General features: G+C 39.5%; 1 protein-coding gene across 1 annotated transcript in view; it reads left to right on the top strand.

Annotated features, from left to right (window-relative positions):
• Positions 1 to 9271: 9271 nt before the first annotated feature.
• The window catches only part of ELL2 (elongation factor for RNA polymerase II 2), a 78820-nt gene continuing 65609 nt past the window's right edge, over positions 9272 to 22482 (top strand). The window contains exon 1 of the mRNA XM_037153834.2: positions 9272 to 9565. Within this exon, the coding sequence (XP_037009729.2) occupies positions 9419 to 9565 (147 nt within the window). The 5' untranslated portion in view covers positions 9272 to 9418. The remainder of the gene's footprint in view (positions 9566 to 22482) is intronic.

Raw genomic sequence — 22482 nt, 5'->3', positions numbered from 1 at the left:
TACAGATACTAATCAATTCAAGATATACATAGGAAGACCTCTTCCTCCATGAAAAATAGAAGACTTGTCAACATTTGGCAAAGCTAAATCATGTTGCATGGCTCTCTATATCACTGAAGTTTAATATGACCTGCTGACTCCAGTATCATTTCTTCCAGATGGGTCAGAGGCATAATAGATCATTAACACTGTGGAATGCTGCTGTTTTTTTAAAACTGTGAATACCCTTGTTAGAGGCCAATACTATGTTTAAAAACCTGTTATTTTAAGGTATACAATATATTGATTTGACAGCAATTGAGGCTAATTTATACGTCAATTTATACAACAATATGAGGTAATACTCTTTGGCAGGTAAATCAAATCATAACATTATTTTATAAATAATTTTTATGTTGAGGAATTTTGAAGAGAACTATCACAATTCAAATAACTAGAGTATTAAATCACCTAAAATCACATTACGCATAAGAGAAGTGATTTATTCAAAGCAAGGATTAGAAGAATGGAATCAGAAACTAAGAGCAGTTCTCCTTATTCTCAGTTAATGGCCATGCTTTCAAGATCAGATTACAGAGTATCAAACACTGTTAAACTAGTCACTGTTAAAATTAATTTTCTATAACAATTGGAAGAAGAGGTATTACCACTTGAAGTACTATTCAATAATATCAGTCCTTGTAGATAAATGTAGTCCTTTCCTTTTTCAGTTACATACTATTCCCTGGGATTGAAGTGAAATTTTAATCTATTTAGGATGGAAAATATTCAATGTATACCCAGCAAACTTTATTCAGTATGTAACTACTATTAATAGCAATGATCTCTTACCCTTAAAATGCTTTTTGCAAGTAATTACTTGAGTATCACATTGTTCATGATGTCCACTGATATTATCCAATTTCGAACTCCCAAATGCTGTAAAGACTTCTTTGATCATCGTTCTCCTTGCTTACCATCCGCCCAGTAATCTCTCATTACCTGTACATTTGAAATCAAAGTACCTTCAGGCTCCCGCTCTACTATATATGATATCTACTTTCTGTCATAACATAATGAATGAGGCGTGCAAATCAACACATCTCCATGGGTATGCACTGAGGGTAAGTGCCATGTCGAAGGAGCAACTGTTTATTTACCCCTTTTCTTCACATTCCAAAACATAGGTTTGAATGCAAGTAACTGAGCTTGATGTTCCTATCAGGAACAACTTGGAAATATATAAAGGGTCACACACACCTCTCACACATAAGATACCGTGTCAAGTGGTGCAGCCCGCCAGTATTCCAAATAAGCAGGGATACAGCCCTTACGGTGAGCATGGTTTGGGAATACTCCCCAGTTTTTTCCCTTCTCCTCCTTCTTCTTCATAACCTCCCTGAGAAAACTTATCCAACTCCATGACTCCCACTATTATCTTAATAAAATTGATCCTGAGAACTAAGGCTCACATTTCCAAATGCCTGCTACACATTTTAACTCACATATTCTACCACTATCTTTAACCTAAACCAGATCCTTCTCCTTATTTCCTTATTTCTTTTCATATTAGTACTATGATGAAGGACTCTCCAAAAAACAGAACTATCTTCTGGAGGACAGGGCCCTTGTAGTACAGGCTTCCCCTGCTAGGTGAGCGTTCTAGGAACCCATCTGTATCAACTGGTTGCTGTGAGAGGCTGCATTTGGCTTCAGCAAATTTTCCTGAAGACTTTCAGTGTATTTGCCCATTTCATGATGGGTGATTTACGAGCACACCCGCCCGTAGTGCACTGAGTGTTCAGCAGTTTTTGATCAAAAACAACATGACCCCCAGGCCTCACCCTCCCTATTCACCCAAACTGGCCCCCAGAGACTTTTCTTTTGTTTCTGTGGATGAAAAAATGTCCTCAAGATATGGAAGAGGCGGGGGAAAAATGGCAGAAGCACTAAAAGCCATCTAAATTGATGAGTTCAAAAATTGTTTTGAGCAGTGAAAAAATGTCTTAATAGGTGCATTGCATCAAATGGAGAGTACTTTGAAGGTTACTTGAAGTTTAAACATGTAAGAGTAAATACACAATTTTTTACAAATAAATTCCAGGGGGGTGGCTCCCCCTCATATCTTCTAGTAAACCTAACAACTTTCCTAGCTAGTAATTTGAGATTCCTCATGCTCACTCACTTATGCCCAAATAAAGCTGCCAAATTAGTCAACTCTACCTTCATAGAGCCTTTCATATCCTCCTCCTCTTCTGCATCCTATTATCAATACCCCAGCACAGACCTTATTGCCTTTATCTCCTAATTCAGCTTCCTTTTTCCAATATCTCCCACTCCAACCCAGTTACTGATACTGCTATCACTTGGCTCGTCCTGATTTATGGATTGGAATATGCCACTTCCTGGTCAGAAGCCTCCAACAGTTCCCTACCGGTCACAAATAAAAAAGTTCATACCCCTTAACCCCATACGAAAAACTCTCTTCACAGTCTGTCCCCAACCATTTCTCTGTCTCCATCAGTCACAACCACCTTCATGTGCCCCAAATCCTATTTAAAATAGATTACTATCTTTCCCCCAAACATCTTGTGATACATAGCAAACCACAACTTATAAGATCCCTAAACTTAGAATGTTTTAATACTCCCATTATTACAGCTACAAACCTTCAATGCTTCAATGTAAACTCTTTGTGAAACTTTTCCCAATGCACTGACTGAATTATGTTCCAGCAGTCCAGAACTGCTACAACTCTGGTAAATGCCTGGACGCTATTGCTCATCTAATATCCCTTATCCTCGTATCCTATTTCCCTTATTAGATTATACTTTCATGTTTCAAGTTATATAAATATTCTAACCTACAAAGGTCATATTGGTTCTTAAATTTCCAAAATCCAAACCAACAGCAAAGGCTTCCAAATAGGCTATAACACATCAAATCATCAAAGATATGATACTTGAATAAATGGCTGATTGTAAACACAATGGAATCAGGGTGACTACAATTCTACTTCTCTAAGTAGAAACAGAAAAGTCTTCTGTGTTCATCTGTGTGATATATTTATTCTCTACTTTTTGCCACAATATGTTCTAGAAACCATATTATAAAGTGAGTAGTATTTTCCCACGGGAACAAGTGATATTATTGGGGATTGTGCTGTTGACCAAAACTCATTATCAAATAAATCATAAACAACATGCAATAAAAGCAAAGATACAACTGTACACCCTTATGATTTAAAATTATATGAACATTTTCCAATGGACAGCTATGTGTACATTTGCTATATCAAGGGTTCTAACATATCATAAATTATCTGTGCCACACATAAAAGTAAAGTTAGCTTTCCTTAATCTCACTAAAGTCAATATGCTAGCTATAATAAATCAATGCTGAATGGATCATTTTATTTGCCTTCTTATTATTTGATTGTATATCTCATATTTGTGTAGAGGGAGTGATTCAAATGACTTTAGTTTTGCTTTTAACACCAGCAACAAAACCGTCTCCCAAACTGTCCCCAAACGTACAACCAACCATTTCCTATTTATTAATTTTACTGTGAATCTGACAGATTCAGTATAACTCCTCAGAATTTAGAGCCATGCTCAAAGACACAAGTGCTATATGATGAAAAGGAAATCTTAGGATCCAGCTAGACTCCTACCAATTGGGTGATACACAGCCTTCCTGAGCTTCATTTACCTCAATGGTAAAATGAGTATGAAATAAAGAGGTAATGTAACTTAAGTGCTTTTAATCTGCAAAGCCCCACCAAGAATAAGCTGTTATTAAATATTGATTTTGTTCTTGATGCTGATGGTGTTTGACCCACTATTAGCATGTTTACAAGTGAAAAACTGGAAAAAGCTAACATTTTGACCTCTCCAGGTTTCCTACCTTCCCAGTTTATTCAGAAACACATGTACTCCTTTTTAGTACATCATGGACACAGTAAAAATTGTGAGGTCACTCTTTACCGCCCTTCTCATTCTCAATGTTTATCATTTTTCAGGGCACTTTGTGCTGTGCTGAAAATCCATAAAAACAATGATCATATGGGAGAAAGGGACACTTTGGTCACTAGATTGTGCAATTCTGTGGATAGGACATTTTTTCAATCAGTACAAGAGTTTTCTTCCTGTACAGGAGGATTGAGTCTGAGCCTTTTGCTTTCAAAGGATATGAACTTCCTAAAGACTGCTCTTCAAGTGAAGAAAGGCAAGGAATAGAAAGGGAAACACACTGAAAAAGGTGTCAGTAAAGTCTGAGTATCTCTGTCTTAGGAAGCCAGAGTTGTGTTTTCTAAATATCTAAGAGTGAGAGATAACCCTGACCACGTAGTCTTTCACAGAGCCTAACAAAGAGTAAAGAAGGGATTTGATCTATGAATTCGTCTGTTTTGTTTTTTCATTTATTTTAAGGTTCACACTCTACTTTCATAGAGCCTTTCATATAATTTGTTTTTCTTTTTAAAAAAAGTTTAATTAAAAAATTTTACTATATTTTTTCCATTATCATTTTACCTTCTTATACCCCTCTAACTTTTTTTTAATTGATTTGAGAGAGAGGAAGGGAGAGAGAGAGAAGCACTGACTAATTGCTCCAACCATTTATGTACCCATTGGTTGACTCCTGTTATGTGCCCTGACTGGGATTGAACCAGCAACTCTGGGGCATTGGGATGACACTCCAACCAACTGAACTACCTGGCCAGGGCTGTCTGACTTATTTCAATTAGCATAATACCCTCTAGGTCCACCTGTGCTGTTGTACGCAGTAGAATTTTATTCTTTTTTACGGCTAACTAATATTCCATTGTAAATATGCATTGCATTTTCTTTATCCACTTTTCTATTGATGGATACTTAAGTTGCTTCCATATCTTAGCTATTGTACATAATACTGCAATGAGCATAGGGGTGCATTTACCTTTTTGAATGATCGTGTTGGACTCATGGATACAGAGAATAAATTGAGGATCACTAGATAGTAGGGTGGTTGGGGGGATGGGTGAAAAAAGTGAAAAGGATTAAGTAAAAATTATCAATTACAAAACTAGTCATGGGGATATAAAATACATCATAAGGAATATAGTCAATAATATTGTAATAACCATTTATAGTGTCAGATGGGTACTAGATTTACTAAGGTGATCAATTCCTAAGGTATGTAAATGTCTAACCATTATGTTGTACACCTGAAACATATAATAAATACTTCATGTCAACTCTAATTGAAAAATAAATTCTTTAAAAAAAAAAGAAGGGGTTTGAAGTGGAACTGGGGGGATGACAAGAGAATGGAGGGTACTTTACCTACTCCCAGATTATAATTTTTGAAACCAACTAGGCTGTTTTAGGAGAAGGAAAGAACTTTGGAGACTAAGAGAGTATAGAGTTAGAAGTCTAGGGGTAGGGTAGCTTCCCCCGAGATTGGGTTGCCAATCCCAGGAAAAATAAGAAGGTTAGACAACACAGGACCCCTGCATCTTCACCTGGAAACAATCAGCTGCACCTGAAAACCACCGAGGCCTTCAACACCTTCCATATCACTGCAGTCCAGCACCTTCAGTTCCTGCAGCATTGCGTCTGGTCTGCTCCACTCATTTTGAGGAGCTGATGGCCCTTAAGACATTTGAATTGGTGACCTCAGCTCCAAAGGATAAGTGAGAAATGCTCAGAACGTTTGTAGTAACCAGGAATGAGGGATGTCCTGGCATTTGAAGGGCGGCAAAGGCCTTGAGGTTCACATGTCTTCCTGCCTACATTGTATGCTAGACATCAGAGATGGTATAGACTCTGCCTCAGATTACTTTCTTTTTGCTTTTTCCTTGCATTAAATTACCGTGTAAGACATATTTTTCTCAGTTGTTAAATTCAGATAATAGCTACTCGGTGTATATAGTGACTAGAAGGACACTTGAACAGCTGATTTCAGACCTGTCTCTCCTGCTTGTAATAAGTCAGGTAGTGTGAAAATGAATGAAGGAACCAATCACACTGGAGTCAGGGGACTATGAAGGGAGAGCTCTCTCACACTACCATGCATGGAAGCTTATAGAGCCAGCACAAAGGAAGGTTTCTTCCCTGCTTGACTCAGCATGAGCAACTGCTCTCTACTTGTTGCCAATAAGACACCATCACAACTTCAAACTCTCATTGTCCACCAGTTGATTCCTGTTCAAAATAACTTTCCTAAGTTCCCTTCTGAAACTCAATAAAAGCTGATCTATCTTGTCTCTTTGAACTTGCCTATGCTTCACTATAGTGTTGTATGTCCTAAATTGCAATTCCTCTGCTATTCTCAAATAAACTCATTTGCTACTTGAATAACCTTTGCTGTTTAAATTTTAAGGTTGAGCCCTAGCTGGTGTGGCTCAGTAGATTGAGCCTATGAACCAAAGAGTTGCTGTCAGGGCACATGCCTGGGCTGTCGGCCAGGTCCCCAGTAGGGGGCACATGAGAGGCAACCACACATTGATGTTTCTTTCTCTTTTGCTCTCCTTTCCGCTCTCTCTAAAAGTAAATAAATAAATAAAATCTTTAAAAATTTTTAAGTTTGACAGCCAGTTGCTTTTGAAATAACAGTGTCTCAATTTTCTCATTCATAAAATAAATAGGTTCACTTACAATGCTCATTAAGATCATTTTTAGTTGGCCTCTCCCCATCTATGCCATCTCCACTTATCTAGAATCTACTCAGCCCTCGAGAGCTGTTTAAGTTTCATCACCTCCACAAAACCTCTCCAGACTTCTCTTTTTTTTTTGAATTTTTGAGCTTATCACCATTACCACCTAAGTGGGCATTTATTCTCTAATTGTTTTGCTTTGAGTATGTTAGTTCATTCATCATACTAAACAGAAAATTCCTTCAAATAAAAGACTATCCCATTTATTTTAACTCCCCCCCATAGCATTTTACACTGAATTGGCATTTGATAATTTCTTGTTAATTATTTAAACTGAATAATAACACAGAAAAGATTTATAAAATGGTGAATTTTACAAGGAGCAACTTTCCTCAGCCCTCTCAAAAAGAATTACCCATATCAGCATCACAACTTGCCCATCTGATGCTGGCAGTTATAATTCATCTTATGCAATACTACTAGATTACCGTATTACTTTGTATATGGTCATTGCTTCCTTCCACAGTAAAAAAAAAGTTTGAAAGAGGAAAAATACAAACAATAACTCACTACAATAATTACTATCCAATGAAAGATTTTTACGCACTAAAACAGGATATGAGGACATTTTTTTCTACTACAATTAAGAAAAGAAAATCAATTACTAGAAAGTGGCTGCAGGTCAGACATTTGAAAGCGGCAGTGAAAACCACCCTTGCTCCTCCCCCACCCCGGATGTCATCAGAAGTTCTGAGTAAGAGAAGGCCATGTTAAGATGCCATGTGGGAGGGGATTTACCCAACTTCACAGGAAAAGCAGTGGGATACAGGTTTTACTTGTCCTGGTGAAACTCCTCCCCCTGACAAATAATTAAGGCTTTAGATATGTCAAAGCAAATACTTCCCTATTAAAGTAGAGTAAACACACACAAATAATTCAAGTTTAAAATTATTTTTTGAAATTTTTGGCGATTGCCTTATATCTCTATACAATGAATTTTAATATCATTAACACTGTAGTAAACTAAATTAACAAGTGTGAATCATGTCTTAACAGCTAGCCAATTCTGGTGGTTTAAAATTCAGTCAATTTAAAATATGCTCTTCAGTGACGTAACCAACACTTAATACAGATGTTTTCACTTAACCCATCTTAGCTAGGGAAGAAGAATTAGTTCTGTAATTCATATCGTACACATACCATGCTTGAGAGCCTGAATCAAGATGTAGTGTACCTGTGGGCTGAGGAAGCTGAGGAAGGAATTTTACTGGGGGGGCGGGGGGGAGGGGCGGAGTAAATAATGAAAAACTCCCAAAATTCCCACTTGCACACTTTGGGAAAATCTAGCCCTATCCATTTTAAAAGGATGGTAAATACTGCCTATAAATTTTTCTGGGGAATCCCTGTAAAACGCAACAAAGTTTTACAATCTGAGGAAAACAACAACTGTCTCAATATACTTTCAAGTCATTTTTAAAAAGTGCCTTTCAAGAGTTTCAAGATTTTCAATGGTTTTTTTATCTGGTGGTTTTGATCACCCAGTTAATTCATCCTCCCTAACGGGAAACCTGTCAGTCTATCCACACACAGCCTCAAGAGGACTCAGATTAGGTTCCTGCTTTAGCTACGCCTACATACGAAGCTTCATGAAGAATGGAAAATATGCCCGGCCTCCGCACACCCTCGCACTCCCATCTTCCATACTCAATATCAATAGCTTACATCTCAGCTAGGTTTTCCCACATCCCTGTCAAATAAAATGGACAGAACTCAAACAGAACCAGAAAATGGGAGGGGTCGATGTTTAATTTAATTTAGGTGGAGGTTAGTTCTACTCTTCCACGGTCTTTTAGAAGCAGATACCACCCCCAACCAAGGACACCTCTCCATAACCAGGCTCACACAACCCTGCCCTTAGCAAATTCACGAGGAAAGAAATATATGCCTATGGGATCACAAGAGGTCATGGCAGGGAAAGGCCTTGAAGTTCAATTTCTATAATACCATACCCACCACACCACAGGCATTTAAGCCTTAGGCATAGTGGTGTACTATAGATGTACTATAGGCATAGATGTTCCACGCGGTCTAACGCAAACCTAAAGTCTAGGGTCGACTCGGGAATTTCAAGTTTAGGGTGAAAATTCCACCTGCTAAACAGTAGTACTAAACTGAGTTTTGAGAAGCTCACGAGCAGTGACACCACGTACTGTGTCCCCCATCACGCGCACACACCAACCTCCAATAGCTCTCTGTGGCCGTTGGGGGACGAAGTCCTTACTCGGACACACATTTGAGGTGAGGGTCCTCCTCTCAAGAACACCAGATCAGTATGGGACTCTCCCCTACCTGCCACTAGTATCCCCCCAAGGAGCAGCAGGGTTCCAACTCCAGATAAACAGATCAGGAAACTTGAACACCCAATACCACGACCAGACGTGACGTAAAATGTGATTAAGTTAGCGCGTCACCTGGACGTCAGCCTCTCACCTCTCGGACGTCCCGTCCGGAGAGCAAAACTCCACCGACTTTGGGCTCCTCCCCCGTGAGGATGGCGGCCAATGAGGGTGGCTCTGAGGGGAACGGAGCCAATGAGACAAACTAGGGGCGGGGCGAGGGGCAGGAGGGCGGGGCGGGTGGCGGCGGTGGCAGCTCAGAGTCTGGCTGAGCGCAGTATATGACAGTACGTCAGCAGCGGGATGGCCGTAGCTGTGGCGGCGGCTGCAGAAGCGCGAGCAGCCGCGGCCGCAGTGGAGACTAGAGCCGGAGCGGCGTCGGCAGCGGCACCCCGGGGAGTTTAAGATGGCGGCAGGGGGGGCGGCGGGTCTGCGGGAAGAGCAGCGCTATGGACTGTCTTGCGGACGGTTGGGGCAGGACAACATCACTGTGCTGCATGTGAAGCTCACCGAGACGGCGATCCGGGCGCTCGAGACCTACCAGAGCCACAAGGTGAGTTGGCTGGTGGACAGACCCACCCGGCTCGCGGAGGGGGAGGACCGTCCATTGCCGCCTGGCCGCGCCTCTCCCGAACCCCGCACCAGGCTTGGGGGTGGCGGGCAGTGGCTCGCCGCTGCTGCTGTCAGCGCCCGCGAAGGCACGGCTAGGAAGGGCCGGGCAGGGTCGCTGACGACGGCGTCCTGGGCCAGCCTGGGGCTGGGGCGTTGAGAGGCGGGCGGGCCGGCGAGCGGCCCCTGGCGGCGGGGTCGAGGCGGCCGTTGCTCTATCTTGGTAGTGCCGCCTCTGCGGGACTTTCCGACGGCGCCCGTGGGTTTACTGGCTTTTTCTCTCTCTTTGAGGGAGAGAGGTACCAGGGAGACAAGTGAGATAACCACGCTGCTCATGGCCGGGGGGTAGGGTGGGATGAGGACTTGGCGGGGGGTGGGGGTAGTGGTTGTAGCGTGCTGCTAATAAACCCCGGAGGACCTGCGGGCACAAGCAGTTCGCGTTTCGGGGGTAATACATATGGACTGTAGACTGCAGAGACCGGGACACAGGCGGTCCGCGTATAAAGGTGGGGCACACCTTGTACTCTCAGACCTAGGGACGTAGACACTTTCGGTATGGCGGAGCACACTGTGTACTCACAGAGATGGGGACACAGGCACTTCGCATATGGGGCGGCGGCGGCACACCGTGCATTAGCGAAGGCTGGGACATAGGCGCTCTGCACCCGAGTGAGGAGGGGGACACTCTTCCACCGCACTCCTGGGACTCGGGGACACAGGCACTTTGCGTTGGCAGAGACGCACCAACACCAGGATCCAGGGAGCTAGCTACACACACCCAGCCCTCTCCTAGGAGCAAGACATCGGTTACTAGGGACAGAGATTTGTGGAGGCTTCTCGTACCCGAAAGAAGCTCCTCATCTCGGGAGACTTACGGATGTAAAGACGTTAAAAGAGGGTGAGGGTTGGGGGAGGATACACTGCATCCTGTGATGTTACCACGCACCGCGTTCCGGAGAGAGACCCATGGACACACAACTCAAGTACAGCAAAGGCTCATATGGACGCACATGCACCGCAGTTGGAGTACAAGTCCAGGAACGCATTCTTACGTTGAAAAAAAAAAAAAAAGTGAGAGACAGAGAAAGAGCCACAGAAAAGAGGCAGCACAGCCAGGGTTCCCGCATGGGAAAGCCGTTTTTGGCCATGCACTACTGTGCATGAATGAAGGAGACCAGAGCAGACACATTGCACACGGGGAGGTATATACCATATGAGGACAGGTAACATTTACTCGAAAAGGAGAGACAGCTGGAGGAAGATATAACCCACAGAGTATCCTGACAAATAGCCCAGTCTATACCAAGGAAACATGCTCTGATGAACTGATCTCAGAAAACTGGCACAGAAGGATACTCAGATGCAGACTCAGTTATTCAGATAAAAGTGGAGATTTAACATCTGTTGAGCTCCCACTAGTGCCAGGCACTTTAAATGCATAGAAGGAAGACTGAGTTGGAGGCAGAGCCACAGGAGAGGTGTGAACCCTGCTTCACAGGGAGCATTTGAACCTGGGCCAAGGAAGACTCACCTTCAGAGAGGCCAGCTACGTAAACATCCACACAGGGGGAGGCATTCAGCTGTGCATAGCTTGGGAAATACATGAACTCACATGATAGTGTATGCATAAACATCAGGAGAGGTAGAAGTGAGTATGCTGTCAGGAGGGCACTCAGAGAATTGAGTGAACACATGGATGTACACTTTAAGGCGCATATGTTACCCACCAGAGAGGCATGTAAATGAGAAACACTCAGATTTGGGAGAGAGTGGAGGAGTGCATGCAGAGGGAGAGACATACTTTCCTACACCCCATGAAGTCCTAGGGAAAATGTCTCATGTATGACTGGCAGGTCAGTGTACACCAGCAATAGGAATGCAATGAGATGCAAGAAACACAATACTGCATGTGTACTCCCAGACAGGTGCACCTGCAGGAAAGAGACCAGCACCAGCATGGAGAGGGGAGGGCCATCTGGGAGAAGCCAGATAGGCAGGCTGAGAGACAGAGGCAGACACTAGAGAAACTCAGCCCTGAAAGATGGAGAGATAAGCCTGCCTGTTCCAAGGGATATAAGTGGGAAAGAATGACAGTGGGAGAAAGGTAGGTCAGGGGATGTAAAGAGAAGAACAATCTGGAAAGGAAGAAGCCGGCAGGAAAAAACCAGCCTCTAGTCAGAAACAGACCTCGGGAGCAAAGGCAAGACTGACACACAGGGCAGAGAGGCATTTTGGGGACAGCAGATCAACCTTGGAAAAACAACAGGCAAGCTGCACAGCTGATGGCAGCAAAATTGACAGACACTGGACGCTTGGCAGATATGAGGTACATGAAGAGGCCCACAGGAGGAAAGGATTGTACCCAGGGAGAATGAGGCGACAGACAGGCCCCTGGTGCTCAGTGATCTATCTGTTCAACCGCTGGGGCCCAGGAAAGGGGTGAGAATGTTAACTTCAGAGGGTTGAAAAGTCGGAAGAGACTGGAGAAAAATAAATGAGGGACCCTTCAGGTGACTGCATCTTTTTGGTAGTATTGCAGGATCCTCTGGCACGTTCAGAAAAGCCTCCTACGAATGTGTCCTCACTGCCACTCCAGGCTCTGGACAGACCAGGGCTTCCCCACTGGCAGTTAACAGTTGCCATCAGGCTGAGCTTTTCTCGTCCAGTGGAAGGATACTTACTTGGCATTTTACACCTTCCATCTTTACCAGAAGTAGGGCTCATGACTTTAAATTACAGCTGCTGTTTGGAAATATGTTGGCATGTGTTAGGTAATTGGGAAGAAGTTTCTGGTGCTCAAGCCTGTTCTGACATAAAACTGCACCCACCACTCCTGTGCTCAGATAGGAAGGTGCATAACCCTCAACAGGGGTCTCCAAGTGGCATGGGCCTGTGCAAGGTTATGGCTATTACTCTTCCTCTTCTCATGGCTTTCTGGGGGCTAGAAATTTCCACAGGTTGATTTCCTAAATGAAGCATCAGAGAGTTATTTTTATCCATTACTTTATCCATTGTATTTTGTCTTTTAAATTTATCCACCTGAACTGAGGCTTGAGGGAAGTACATTTAGGAATATTAGGAAACTATGATTTAGTCAACATACATAAGTTCTTTAGACATAATTGAGCAAGTATATGAAATTATTAGGGTTCATGAAAGCAATGTTTAATTGGAAACAAACAAGACAAACTTAATTGACTTTCATTCAAGTTTTCTATTTTTAGGTAAGAAATTAAGAATGCTAACTTGGGAACCTTTTTAAATAGGGACTAGGGTGGGGGAGAGAGATACTGTGGGTGCAGGAATGGTATGGTTTGAATAAATGTCTTCTAAAAGTTGTTTTCCCACTTAGTTTGAATACAGAAGTAGTTTCAAATTCTTATATAAGATTTTATATAAAAATGTTAACTGGAACATTATTTTCATAGTTTGCAGAATAAGTTTAGATACAGTAATATTGATATCTAGGTTATAGTGCAAAGCTACTTTTTTTTCTACAGATAGATTATATTGGATGAGGGATCAAGTTGCTAAATAAGTAAAATCACAAGTTACAACTTTATAGTTGTCCTAAATTCATGTCTGTGATTGTGTGGTCTGTATGTGCTCTACATATTTTAAATGACCATGTATTACTATAATTATATAATTCTCCCAAATGTATCCTAAAACTACATTTAAAATTAAAGCCTGAAATTCTAAAGTATATCTTAGCTAAATTTTTCAGTAATATAGCTGGCTTTATTTTGATATTTGAGTAACTTACTGGTACTAACAAAAACCCTATCAAGATATTCTGAGAAGACTGTCAGTGCTGCACCTGTCAATTTATTTTTTTAATGTTTGCCCAAAGCTTCAGATGTGGTGGCTCAGATAATAATATCATGTTTACCCAACAATTATATAAAAAGTCTTTCATAGATGCATTTGAGGCCAGGGGCTTGGCCATTCATTCTCCATCTGAAGATCAGAAAGCAGATACCTTCAAGGATTCTGTTAACACATTCTCTTGACAACTCTACTGGTTTACTTTTCCTGCCTTGATTAATGTCTTCTAGGAAAATAATAGTGTTTTTGAAAGTTTGTACAAATATACTTACATTTAATTTTGCATGAGGACTCAGCCTCTCTCTGTATTGCCAATCAAAGCATAAAAGTTTTTTTTTATTTTTTATTTTTAGAGAGAGGGGAAGGGAAGGAGAAACAGAAGGAGAGCAACATCATTGTGTGGTTGCCTCTCATGCCCCCCTCACTGGAGACCTGGCCTGCAACCCAGGCATGTGCCCTGAATCAAACCTGGGAATCAAACCGGCAACCCTGTAGTTCTCAGGCCGGCACTCATTCCACTGAGCTACACCAGCCAGGGCCTCAAAGCATACAGTTTTATTTAAACCTCCAAAGTAATATCCTTCATGGCAGCCACCTTTAATGTGTTGACCTGTTAAAATCACTGATCTCACAGGTCAAGGGGTAGGTGATTTCCTCTCCTTAGCCTTTTATTCTACCAGCAGAACTTTTTTGCATTTGATTAATTGTGGCTTAAGGCAGAGAACCTTACTTTTTTCTTATCTCTTTCTTTTTTTGTTTGCCCTCAATTTTGTGTGAATGTGTGCACTCAATAATCTACCTTATAAATACTACAGAAGACCTTGTTCTCCTGAAGGCACCACTCTAGCATCCAGACTTGCCAGCACAAAGCTGCCAGTAACATGGCAGCTGACATGTTATTAAGTAAAACAGTGAGTTTGCATTAGCATATTCCTTTTGTTGCACTTTTTAAATGCAGCAAGGTTTAATTTAAGTAGGTTTATCTTACTGACTTTTAACTTAGACCTGTGTTCAGGCTGAACTTGATCTTAAAATGCAGAAGTAAAGTTTGTGCCCCTTGAAAAGTTTATGATTGAAAAGTTTATTCAAATGATCAGGTACTTAGTGCAAAGGAGGGTACTCCTCCCAGTGAAAGGCAGTAGACAGATTGCCTACAAAGATAGACAGGAAATTTTGGCACCAGAATTGGGAGGAGAAAGAAAGAACATATGTGAAGGATTGGAACATGTTCAAGAAAAGAATTTAAAAGGAAAGGGGCGTAGAATTCTTGGAATGATTTACAGAAAAGCTTACCAGAGGACAATGACTATATCCAAGCCTTTCCATTTGCTCCGTTCGCATCATGGAAACCATGCTTATCACACTTATTGTGGATGTTTGTGATCAAGCCAGCAGAGGGAGATGAATGAGAATTTCAGATAAACCAGTGTCAGGTCATTTTAACAATTCACCAAGAGTGGCTGGACCTGGTACCAGAGTTCATCACACTTGTTTGCCAGTTTGGGCCAAGAGTATTTGGAGTATTTGAGAAGATGTCCCTAAAATGGGATATTTTGGGCAATTCTGCATTTAAGATGAGCTAAGTTTTAGAATAAAGAAAATGTATATAATCCTGCATTTGACTTCCCTGCATACCTCTAGTTCCATATGACACTTCCCATGACTTAAGTAAAAATCTAGAAAAGCAGGTCTGGAATAGAATACAATAATGTAATGGCCATGTCTGCACAGCTAAATAAAAGCTGAAAAACGTGGTATAACTCAGGTCAGATTTACCAGGAAGAATTGCTCTTTCTTTCCCTCCCTCCCAGTTTATTTACCTATCTATAATTTCTATTGTGGATTATGTCTCTTCACAGCCAGTGTTAAATCTTTAGGAAGAACTGGTGTAAGTTCCACCAGTAATACTTGCCAATGAAGGCCAAACCTAGTATTTCCATGGCTAGTAGTGTAATATAGGATATAGGAAGAGAGAATCTCATTACTTAGGCTATATGCCCCTTAAAGATTCATGAATCAAATCAGCACCTTGAATTGGACTCTACAGTCTGAGCTTTTGGCTACTAGTTTCATAGAGCTAGATTATTAGACAAATGCTGTTTCTTTTCTTATTGCAGATCCATTATGTTATTGGTCTAAAAAACATGCTAGGGTCTTTAATGATTTTAGCAAGATTTTTGCAGGCAGAGACTAGATGGGGGACCACATTTTCAACAGAGGGAATATCACAGGCAAGGAAAGGACAGCCGTAGAAAAGCTAGAGCAGTCTCCAAGAGTTGTGAGGAAGACCCTGTTCCACTCATTTGCGGTGCAGAAGAAAAAAAGGTAGTTAGATTTAGAGAGGGAAGGCAGAAGCAGATTGGATTTTATTTCATTAACACTGGGGAGACACAGAGTAGAAACTTTAAGGTGATTAGAGCTATGCTTTTGGATTATTGTGGCCTTGTTGTACATGATGAATATAAGGTACCAATAAATCTAGATCATAGACAAGTTATGAAAAAGTACATGGTTCAGGCCAGAGATGATTTCGGCCTAAAGTAGATGCTTGTGGGAGCCATTAGAGATGACTAGAATCTATAGAATTGAACAACAGGTTTTAAGGAAGTAGGGTTAAATTGAGATTTCTAACCATTAGCATTATTAGGAGAGGGTACCCTTAGTGTAGTAAAAGGGAAATCAGAAGCAGTTGGAAGAGTAGAGTGGGTTTGAGGGAGATAAAGATGATGTTTTAATGAACATTCACTCTGTCTTTTGTTTGGTGATTAAGGAACTTAGGTTTGATTATATATTTTATATTTGAGAAATATATCTGGGGGTTTGAGGCTAGACTAGAACAATACTATATTGTTTATATGTCTCATATAAACTTATGTTTGGATGGAAATTTGGGGAGAAGTTAGAATTATTAGGTGGAAGAAATTTTGGTTTTTAGCAGGGCTTTTAAAATTTTGTTTGTATTTTTATGTACTTCCTTTATCTAATAACCTTCTCTATAAATTGCACTTAAGACTATCACAGAATACAAATAATATGAAAAGCAAATTTGATTTTAACATGAAGATGAGATCTGTGGTTTTTGTCCAAGATGATTATTGAAACATTAAGTAATCCTCTATAATGTACCTGGATGTACATTTCAATCATCATTTTGAAATGATTTCTAAAGGCTTTGAAAGTATAATGTTTTCACCTCTATACTTCCTCCATATCTGTTTTACTGTTTTAATTCTCTCCTTTCTTTTTTGACAGTTTCATTGTGAAAAAGAAAACAAAAGATCATCACGAGTATATAATGCTTTTGTCATACATGTCATTGTCATTGAGTAGTTATTGGTGCTGGGTTCATGGTGGGTCTATGAGGCAACCTTGGTAGAAGACTTTTTCAGTGAATAGTAAGCTTGTTCAAGGGTGGAACCAGGCTTGAACTTTACAATAAGATTCACTGAGATACCTTAGAATCTAAATATGCTTACCTGGAAGCTTAAGTGTTAGCATATTTATTTATTAGTATCATTGCTTTTGGTTTTGATTATTGGAAACCCTGATGTCTCAGAGAACCACAAAACATATTTATGTAATAAAAACACAGCTGAGTATCTTAAGATGTTTTTCTTTAATAAAAGATTAAGAGAAAGCAGTTCTAATTGTAACTGTGAAGTATTTGTTTAGCAAACATTTATTAACCTTTTGAGATGTGCCAGACATAGAACTAGGCACTGGAGATATAAAGATCAATAAGTTATGGACAGGCCCTGCTGTCAACAAAGTACAGACATATGGAAAAAAAGGGCAATGATGTCTTTATTCAAAGGGACATCTAAACAGAGAATGATTGTGTTTGAGGACGTGCCTGACAAGCAGTGTCTGCTTCTTCACTTCCCATCCTCTCAGCCCACTCCGGTTGTCTCCACCATGCCCCTGAGATTGCAACGGACTGGGTCCCTGGTTACCAAGTCCAGATGTCATCTTTCTGTACCTGCCTTGCCTGACTTCAGCAGCATTTCATCCTGTTGACCACTCCCTCCTGTTGGAAACACTATCTTGATGTTCCTCCTGCCTCCCTGCCCGTTCTTGCACAGTATCTTCTGCTGCCTAGCTTCTGCCTGACTGGACTCTGAATGTTAGAGGTCCTGGCTCCCTTCTTTTTTTCTCTTCAACTCCGTAGGTGAGCTCATTTAGTCATATGGATTTAAGTACCATCTATATGTTAATGATTTCCAAGTATTATCTCCACTCTGACCTTCTGACCTTCCGACCTTCCTCCAACTCCAAGCATTTACTTTCAGCACCTCATCTCCTTGTCATAGTTTAGTAGGTATCTCAGACTTAACAGATCCAAACGCAATTCTTTTTTTTTAAATTGATTTTAGGTGGGGGTGGGGTGGAGAGAGAGAGAAAGAGAGAAAGAAAAAGAAACATTGATCTGTTGTTCTACACATTTGTACATTCATTGGTTGATTCTTGCATGTGCCCTGACCGGGCCTCAAACCCACAACCTTGTCATATCGAGCAATACTGTAACCAACTGAGTTATCCCTCCAGGGCCCAAATAAAATTCTTGATTCCACTCCCCAATCTTAAATTTTCCTGAGTATTTCCCATTTTAACTGGTGGGATCAACTAGTAAACCTTGACTTGTCTCCTCTTTTTCTCACTTCTTCGATCCATCCTTCAGTCCTGTTGGTCTTCAGTCATCTAATACCTAACTCTGTCGTAGTCATCACTCCAGTCCCAGCCATCGTCTCTCCTGAGGACCGTGCCACCGCCTTCCAGCCCTCCCTCCAGCTTCCATTCTTCCCCCCGTAACTGATTTTCCACGCAACCAGAGTAATCCTTTTAAAACATTAAGTAGGATCATGCAGTTTCCTGATTTCAGGCCTTGTAATAGCCCCTTGTAAAAGTGTTTTTGATGCTTCATTTTAGCAATTTTTAGTACTTTTAAAAATAATCTTCATCTTTCGACCCAAGAGTATTGTACAGTTCACCTTATACTTCCGTTCTAGAGATTATGATCCCAGGGAATAAGTCTTCATTTACATCTACAGTCAGATTTAACATGTGAGCTTGTTATAGAATTATAAAGCCCACATGAAGCTCTCTCTTGGAAAAAATGATAGGATATGCTTCAAGTATCGTTGGTTTAAAGGCTGGTTCATAGTAACTAACTTAGCTAGTGGTTCAGTTTAGATTTTTGCTTTAAGAACTATTTGAAATAGACAGATTTAAAACAACAATAATGTTTTTTTTTTAATTTGGCCTGCATCATTACAGTTTTTCAGAAGCTATCTTTCAAAATGAGGATTGTGTTAAATAAAATAGGTTTTCAACTTCTTCTCCCAACTGTTTTGGTAATCCCTTTTACATTTCACTCTTTTCTATGCTGTGATGGCCAGAAAGAAATTATTCTTTATTCCATATGCTGTTTAATCTGTTTCTAAATCTACAGAGGAGTTTCTCCTATGAGTTAGGTTGGATTGGCTCACAAAACAAAATACTAGATGTTCTGCAGCTTAATGACTCCCTTTTTTTTTTTGGTGTCTAATAAAAGATTGGGGACAAAGAAGGAGACACGCTTTATCAAGGCAGCTTTGGATTATCTCTAAATTTTACATTCATGCTGTCATTCTGAACATTACCAGTTTATGACAAGAGCTGAGTATATTTGATTTCTTCAGGATCAACAGTCTGATTTCCTGTGCTGTTTCCTGCTTTAGCTCCAATTTTCTTTCTCTCTCCTTTCTCCCTGCCTAGATTTTTTTTCCTTACAGTAGTTAAAATATAATGATTAAATAGTCTTTGGTTTCTCTATCAGGATAGGTTTTAAAAAACAGAATAAAATGACTTTTTAAATTAAAAAATTATAGCAACAAGTTATTAAAATGGTATAGTACCTGTTTTAGAAAAGAAATATGGTCTATTTTATACAAATTTTATCCCATGGAAATAAATACTTTTTGCTATTTACTTGCACAAGTGAAAACAAATTCAAGCATCTGATATTTTCTTTAAGCTTGAAGTGCAATAAAAAATTTTTAAAAAGCAATTACCAATATAGAATGTGTCACATTCCATATAACTATTTTAAGGAGGGGCAGGAGAGGCTCGCTGTATAAAGTGTGGCTAAGAACATAGTTCTTAAAGTGAGACCAGCCAGGGTTTGAGTTCCAGGTAAGTTATTAACTATATAACTTTAGGTAATTCATAGGATTTACCAAGAAGTGGAAATAATGGTATCTACCCCACAAGGGTGTTCTGATAATTCCCAGAGGTGATAGTAAAAGTGATAGTACCTGACACATTTTAAGCACAAAATAAACAGTGACCAGGTAGATATAATGTTTCTTAAAATAATCCCACTTAAAGCAGTCACCATTATAGAATTTTTTTGGTTTGGGAAAAGTTCCAAAATTTTATTTGACTTTGGAATTTATTTCAGTACTGTATCATAATTTATAACACAGCATAGGTATTCAGATAAATATCAAGTATTTAATAAATGCTTATTGGTTGATTTTAAGTAATTCAAGAATTCTTAAATTAAGTAATTCAAAAATAATTCGAGAATTAATTTTGAGTTAAGTCAAGCCTTACATAATGGGTTCAGAAAGGAGGCAGAAGGTGTTCCAGGTGCATCTCTAACCTTAGGGAGTGAGTCAGAAAAATTTCTATAATGTGTTTGTTAAAGAAATCGCTCTTTTAGGCCAAGAATGCTATTATGTTTGTATATTCACAAAAACATGGTGGCTGATGGAGTGCACGTAATCATAGATTTAATTTGTGTGTGTAAATAATATGTAAACAGTCAAGAGATGGTTTTAACAACTTTTATAGGGTAACTTTCTTCAAGTCCACAGAACCATGAGCTTTGCTCCTTCTCTCTCACCCTTAAAGAGTTATGTCAGAAATTAAGATTACTCATAAAATTAAGATTATTTAGTAAATTATATACTACTGTCATTGTTCTGATATATCACAAGGAATAGTCCCTGAAAACAAGTGGACATAGAACAGTTTTTGTTGCAGTAGAATTGGCTTGTAATTAATGGCAGGTGTCAAGAGTATAATCAAACTTCTGAGCATGTTAGTATTGCCTACATTCTTGTTCTAGTCTCAAGAATACCCTACATTTTCTAAGAGATACAGAAGATTAATTCAAGGAGCTCTAAAAACAGTGAAAGGACTGAGAACTTAACAGAGACCTTTGACTGCAAAACATCACCTTTATCAGGTTGTTGAAGCGTTTGTCCAAAGGAGTTTCCCTACCTAGTTTCAGTCTGCATTGTTTCTTGGTTGGATGAAGATACCAGATCACAATCGTACTTAGATTATAGCTCAACTACTATTCATTTAAATGCTAGAGTTACTTTATTTTTAAAAGAGCTACTTGGTATAAATATTTAATGAAAGTTGGAAATCGAAAGCTGAAGCCCTATTGAAAATCATTTGTAATGGGAATGTACTTAGTGAGTTAAACATTATTTTAAAACATGCCATACCATATTTGGCCACCTATACATGATTTTTAAAACTGCATTTAAAAAATATACAATGAGTTCAGGTCATGTTTGTGCTGTGGAATTTAGGCTTAAAAACATTTACATAAAAAATAACAATGCTTGAATCAGTTGCTTATAATAGCATTGACTTTTAGAACTTTTTCCTGGTAGCTCTCCCATTAACACAGTGGTCAGATGCATAATAAGTGCTATAGAGTTCTAGCTGCCTTTTGCATTTTTAAAAAACATTCAAGAACTATAGCGTAGTCACATCTTATCTAAAATTGGGAATAAAATCAGTAAGGCATTTAAGGTTTTCTTATGTATTTTTCTCTTCTAGCTTGTCAGATATCTTATAGGAGTTTCTTAGTAACTGTGATCTTAGTTTACGTAATTTGGATAAGCACCCACAACTATTCCATAGATGAGGGTTTTATTATTTTTATTCATTAAAATGCTAGCACAATATTTATATATGTTCCTTTATTATACATCATCCTTATAGCAAAAAAAGGGGGGGAAACTATTACTTTTTTAATCAGAAACTGAACTTTGAAAACTATAATAGTTTTATGAAATTTATTTTCTTTGGAAACAAAATGCCAGAAGAAATGAATGAGCGTTTAAGGGCTTTTAAAAGTTCAGCACTACGAGGTAACCTGCTTTAGAGGCAAGAACAAGAAAGGGTTCTATCTGGGATTCAGATGGCTGGATTTGAGGTCCAGCTCTACTGATCACTAACTTGATGATCCTGAGCAACATACATTACCTACTGGAGACTTGTACATCTCCCCTTCTGAAACAGGGAATAATGATGCCTTCTTACCACCCAGGGCTGGTTTTAGGAGGCTCACTTGAGATAATGGGTATAAAAATGCTCTGTGCATTACAAAACTATATAAAGCAATAGACATAGCATATGAGGAGGTTAGGTTTTAAATTCAAGTGATGAGGCAAAAAAACTGGATAAAGTCAAAATTACTTTTGAAGGTTTCTAAATTGATATAAAGCATAGTTGTACTGTTTTTTCTATATATTCCCAAATAGTAACCTGTAAGGTACCCTATTTTTCGAACCATAAAACACACCTAGGTTTTAGAGGAGGAAAATAGGGAAAAAAATTTTGAAGCAAAAAATGTGGTAAAGTATTTAATAACATAAATAACATAATATTTCACCAATGTAAATGTAAACAGAACTCAACAGCAGCATTAACAACCATTATTCCTCCCAAATTGGTGGGGGGGTAGTGTTTCTTATAGTCCAAAAAATACGGTATATAATGTGTAAAGTGTATACTGCATATACAAAGAGAACATGGCCAAATAAGTTTATACTTTTTTAACTCAGCATAATGTTGATAAATACTAGTTAAATATGTGTTAGAATCCTCCATATCCTAACAGCCAGGAGTAAGACAACTTATGGAAAAATACAACCCCAATGTCGCTGAATTGTAGACAGCTGGAAAAACAACAGCCGACAGGCATTAACTCAAAGTGAGCAAAGAGCATAGGTCAGAATTCGCAAAATG

Source organism: Artibeus jamaicensis, unplaced genomic scaffold (assembly GCF_021234435.1).
Source record: "Artibeus jamaicensis isolate MK-2021 breed Jamaican fruit bat unplaced genomic scaffold, CSHL_Jam_final contig_3214, whole genome shotgun sequence".
In the NCBI taxonomy this organism is placed as follows: Eukaryota; Metazoa; Chordata; class Mammalia; order Chiroptera; family Phyllostomidae; genus Artibeus; species Artibeus jamaicensis.
This window is presented reverse-complemented; position numbering and strand designations above follow the sequence as displayed.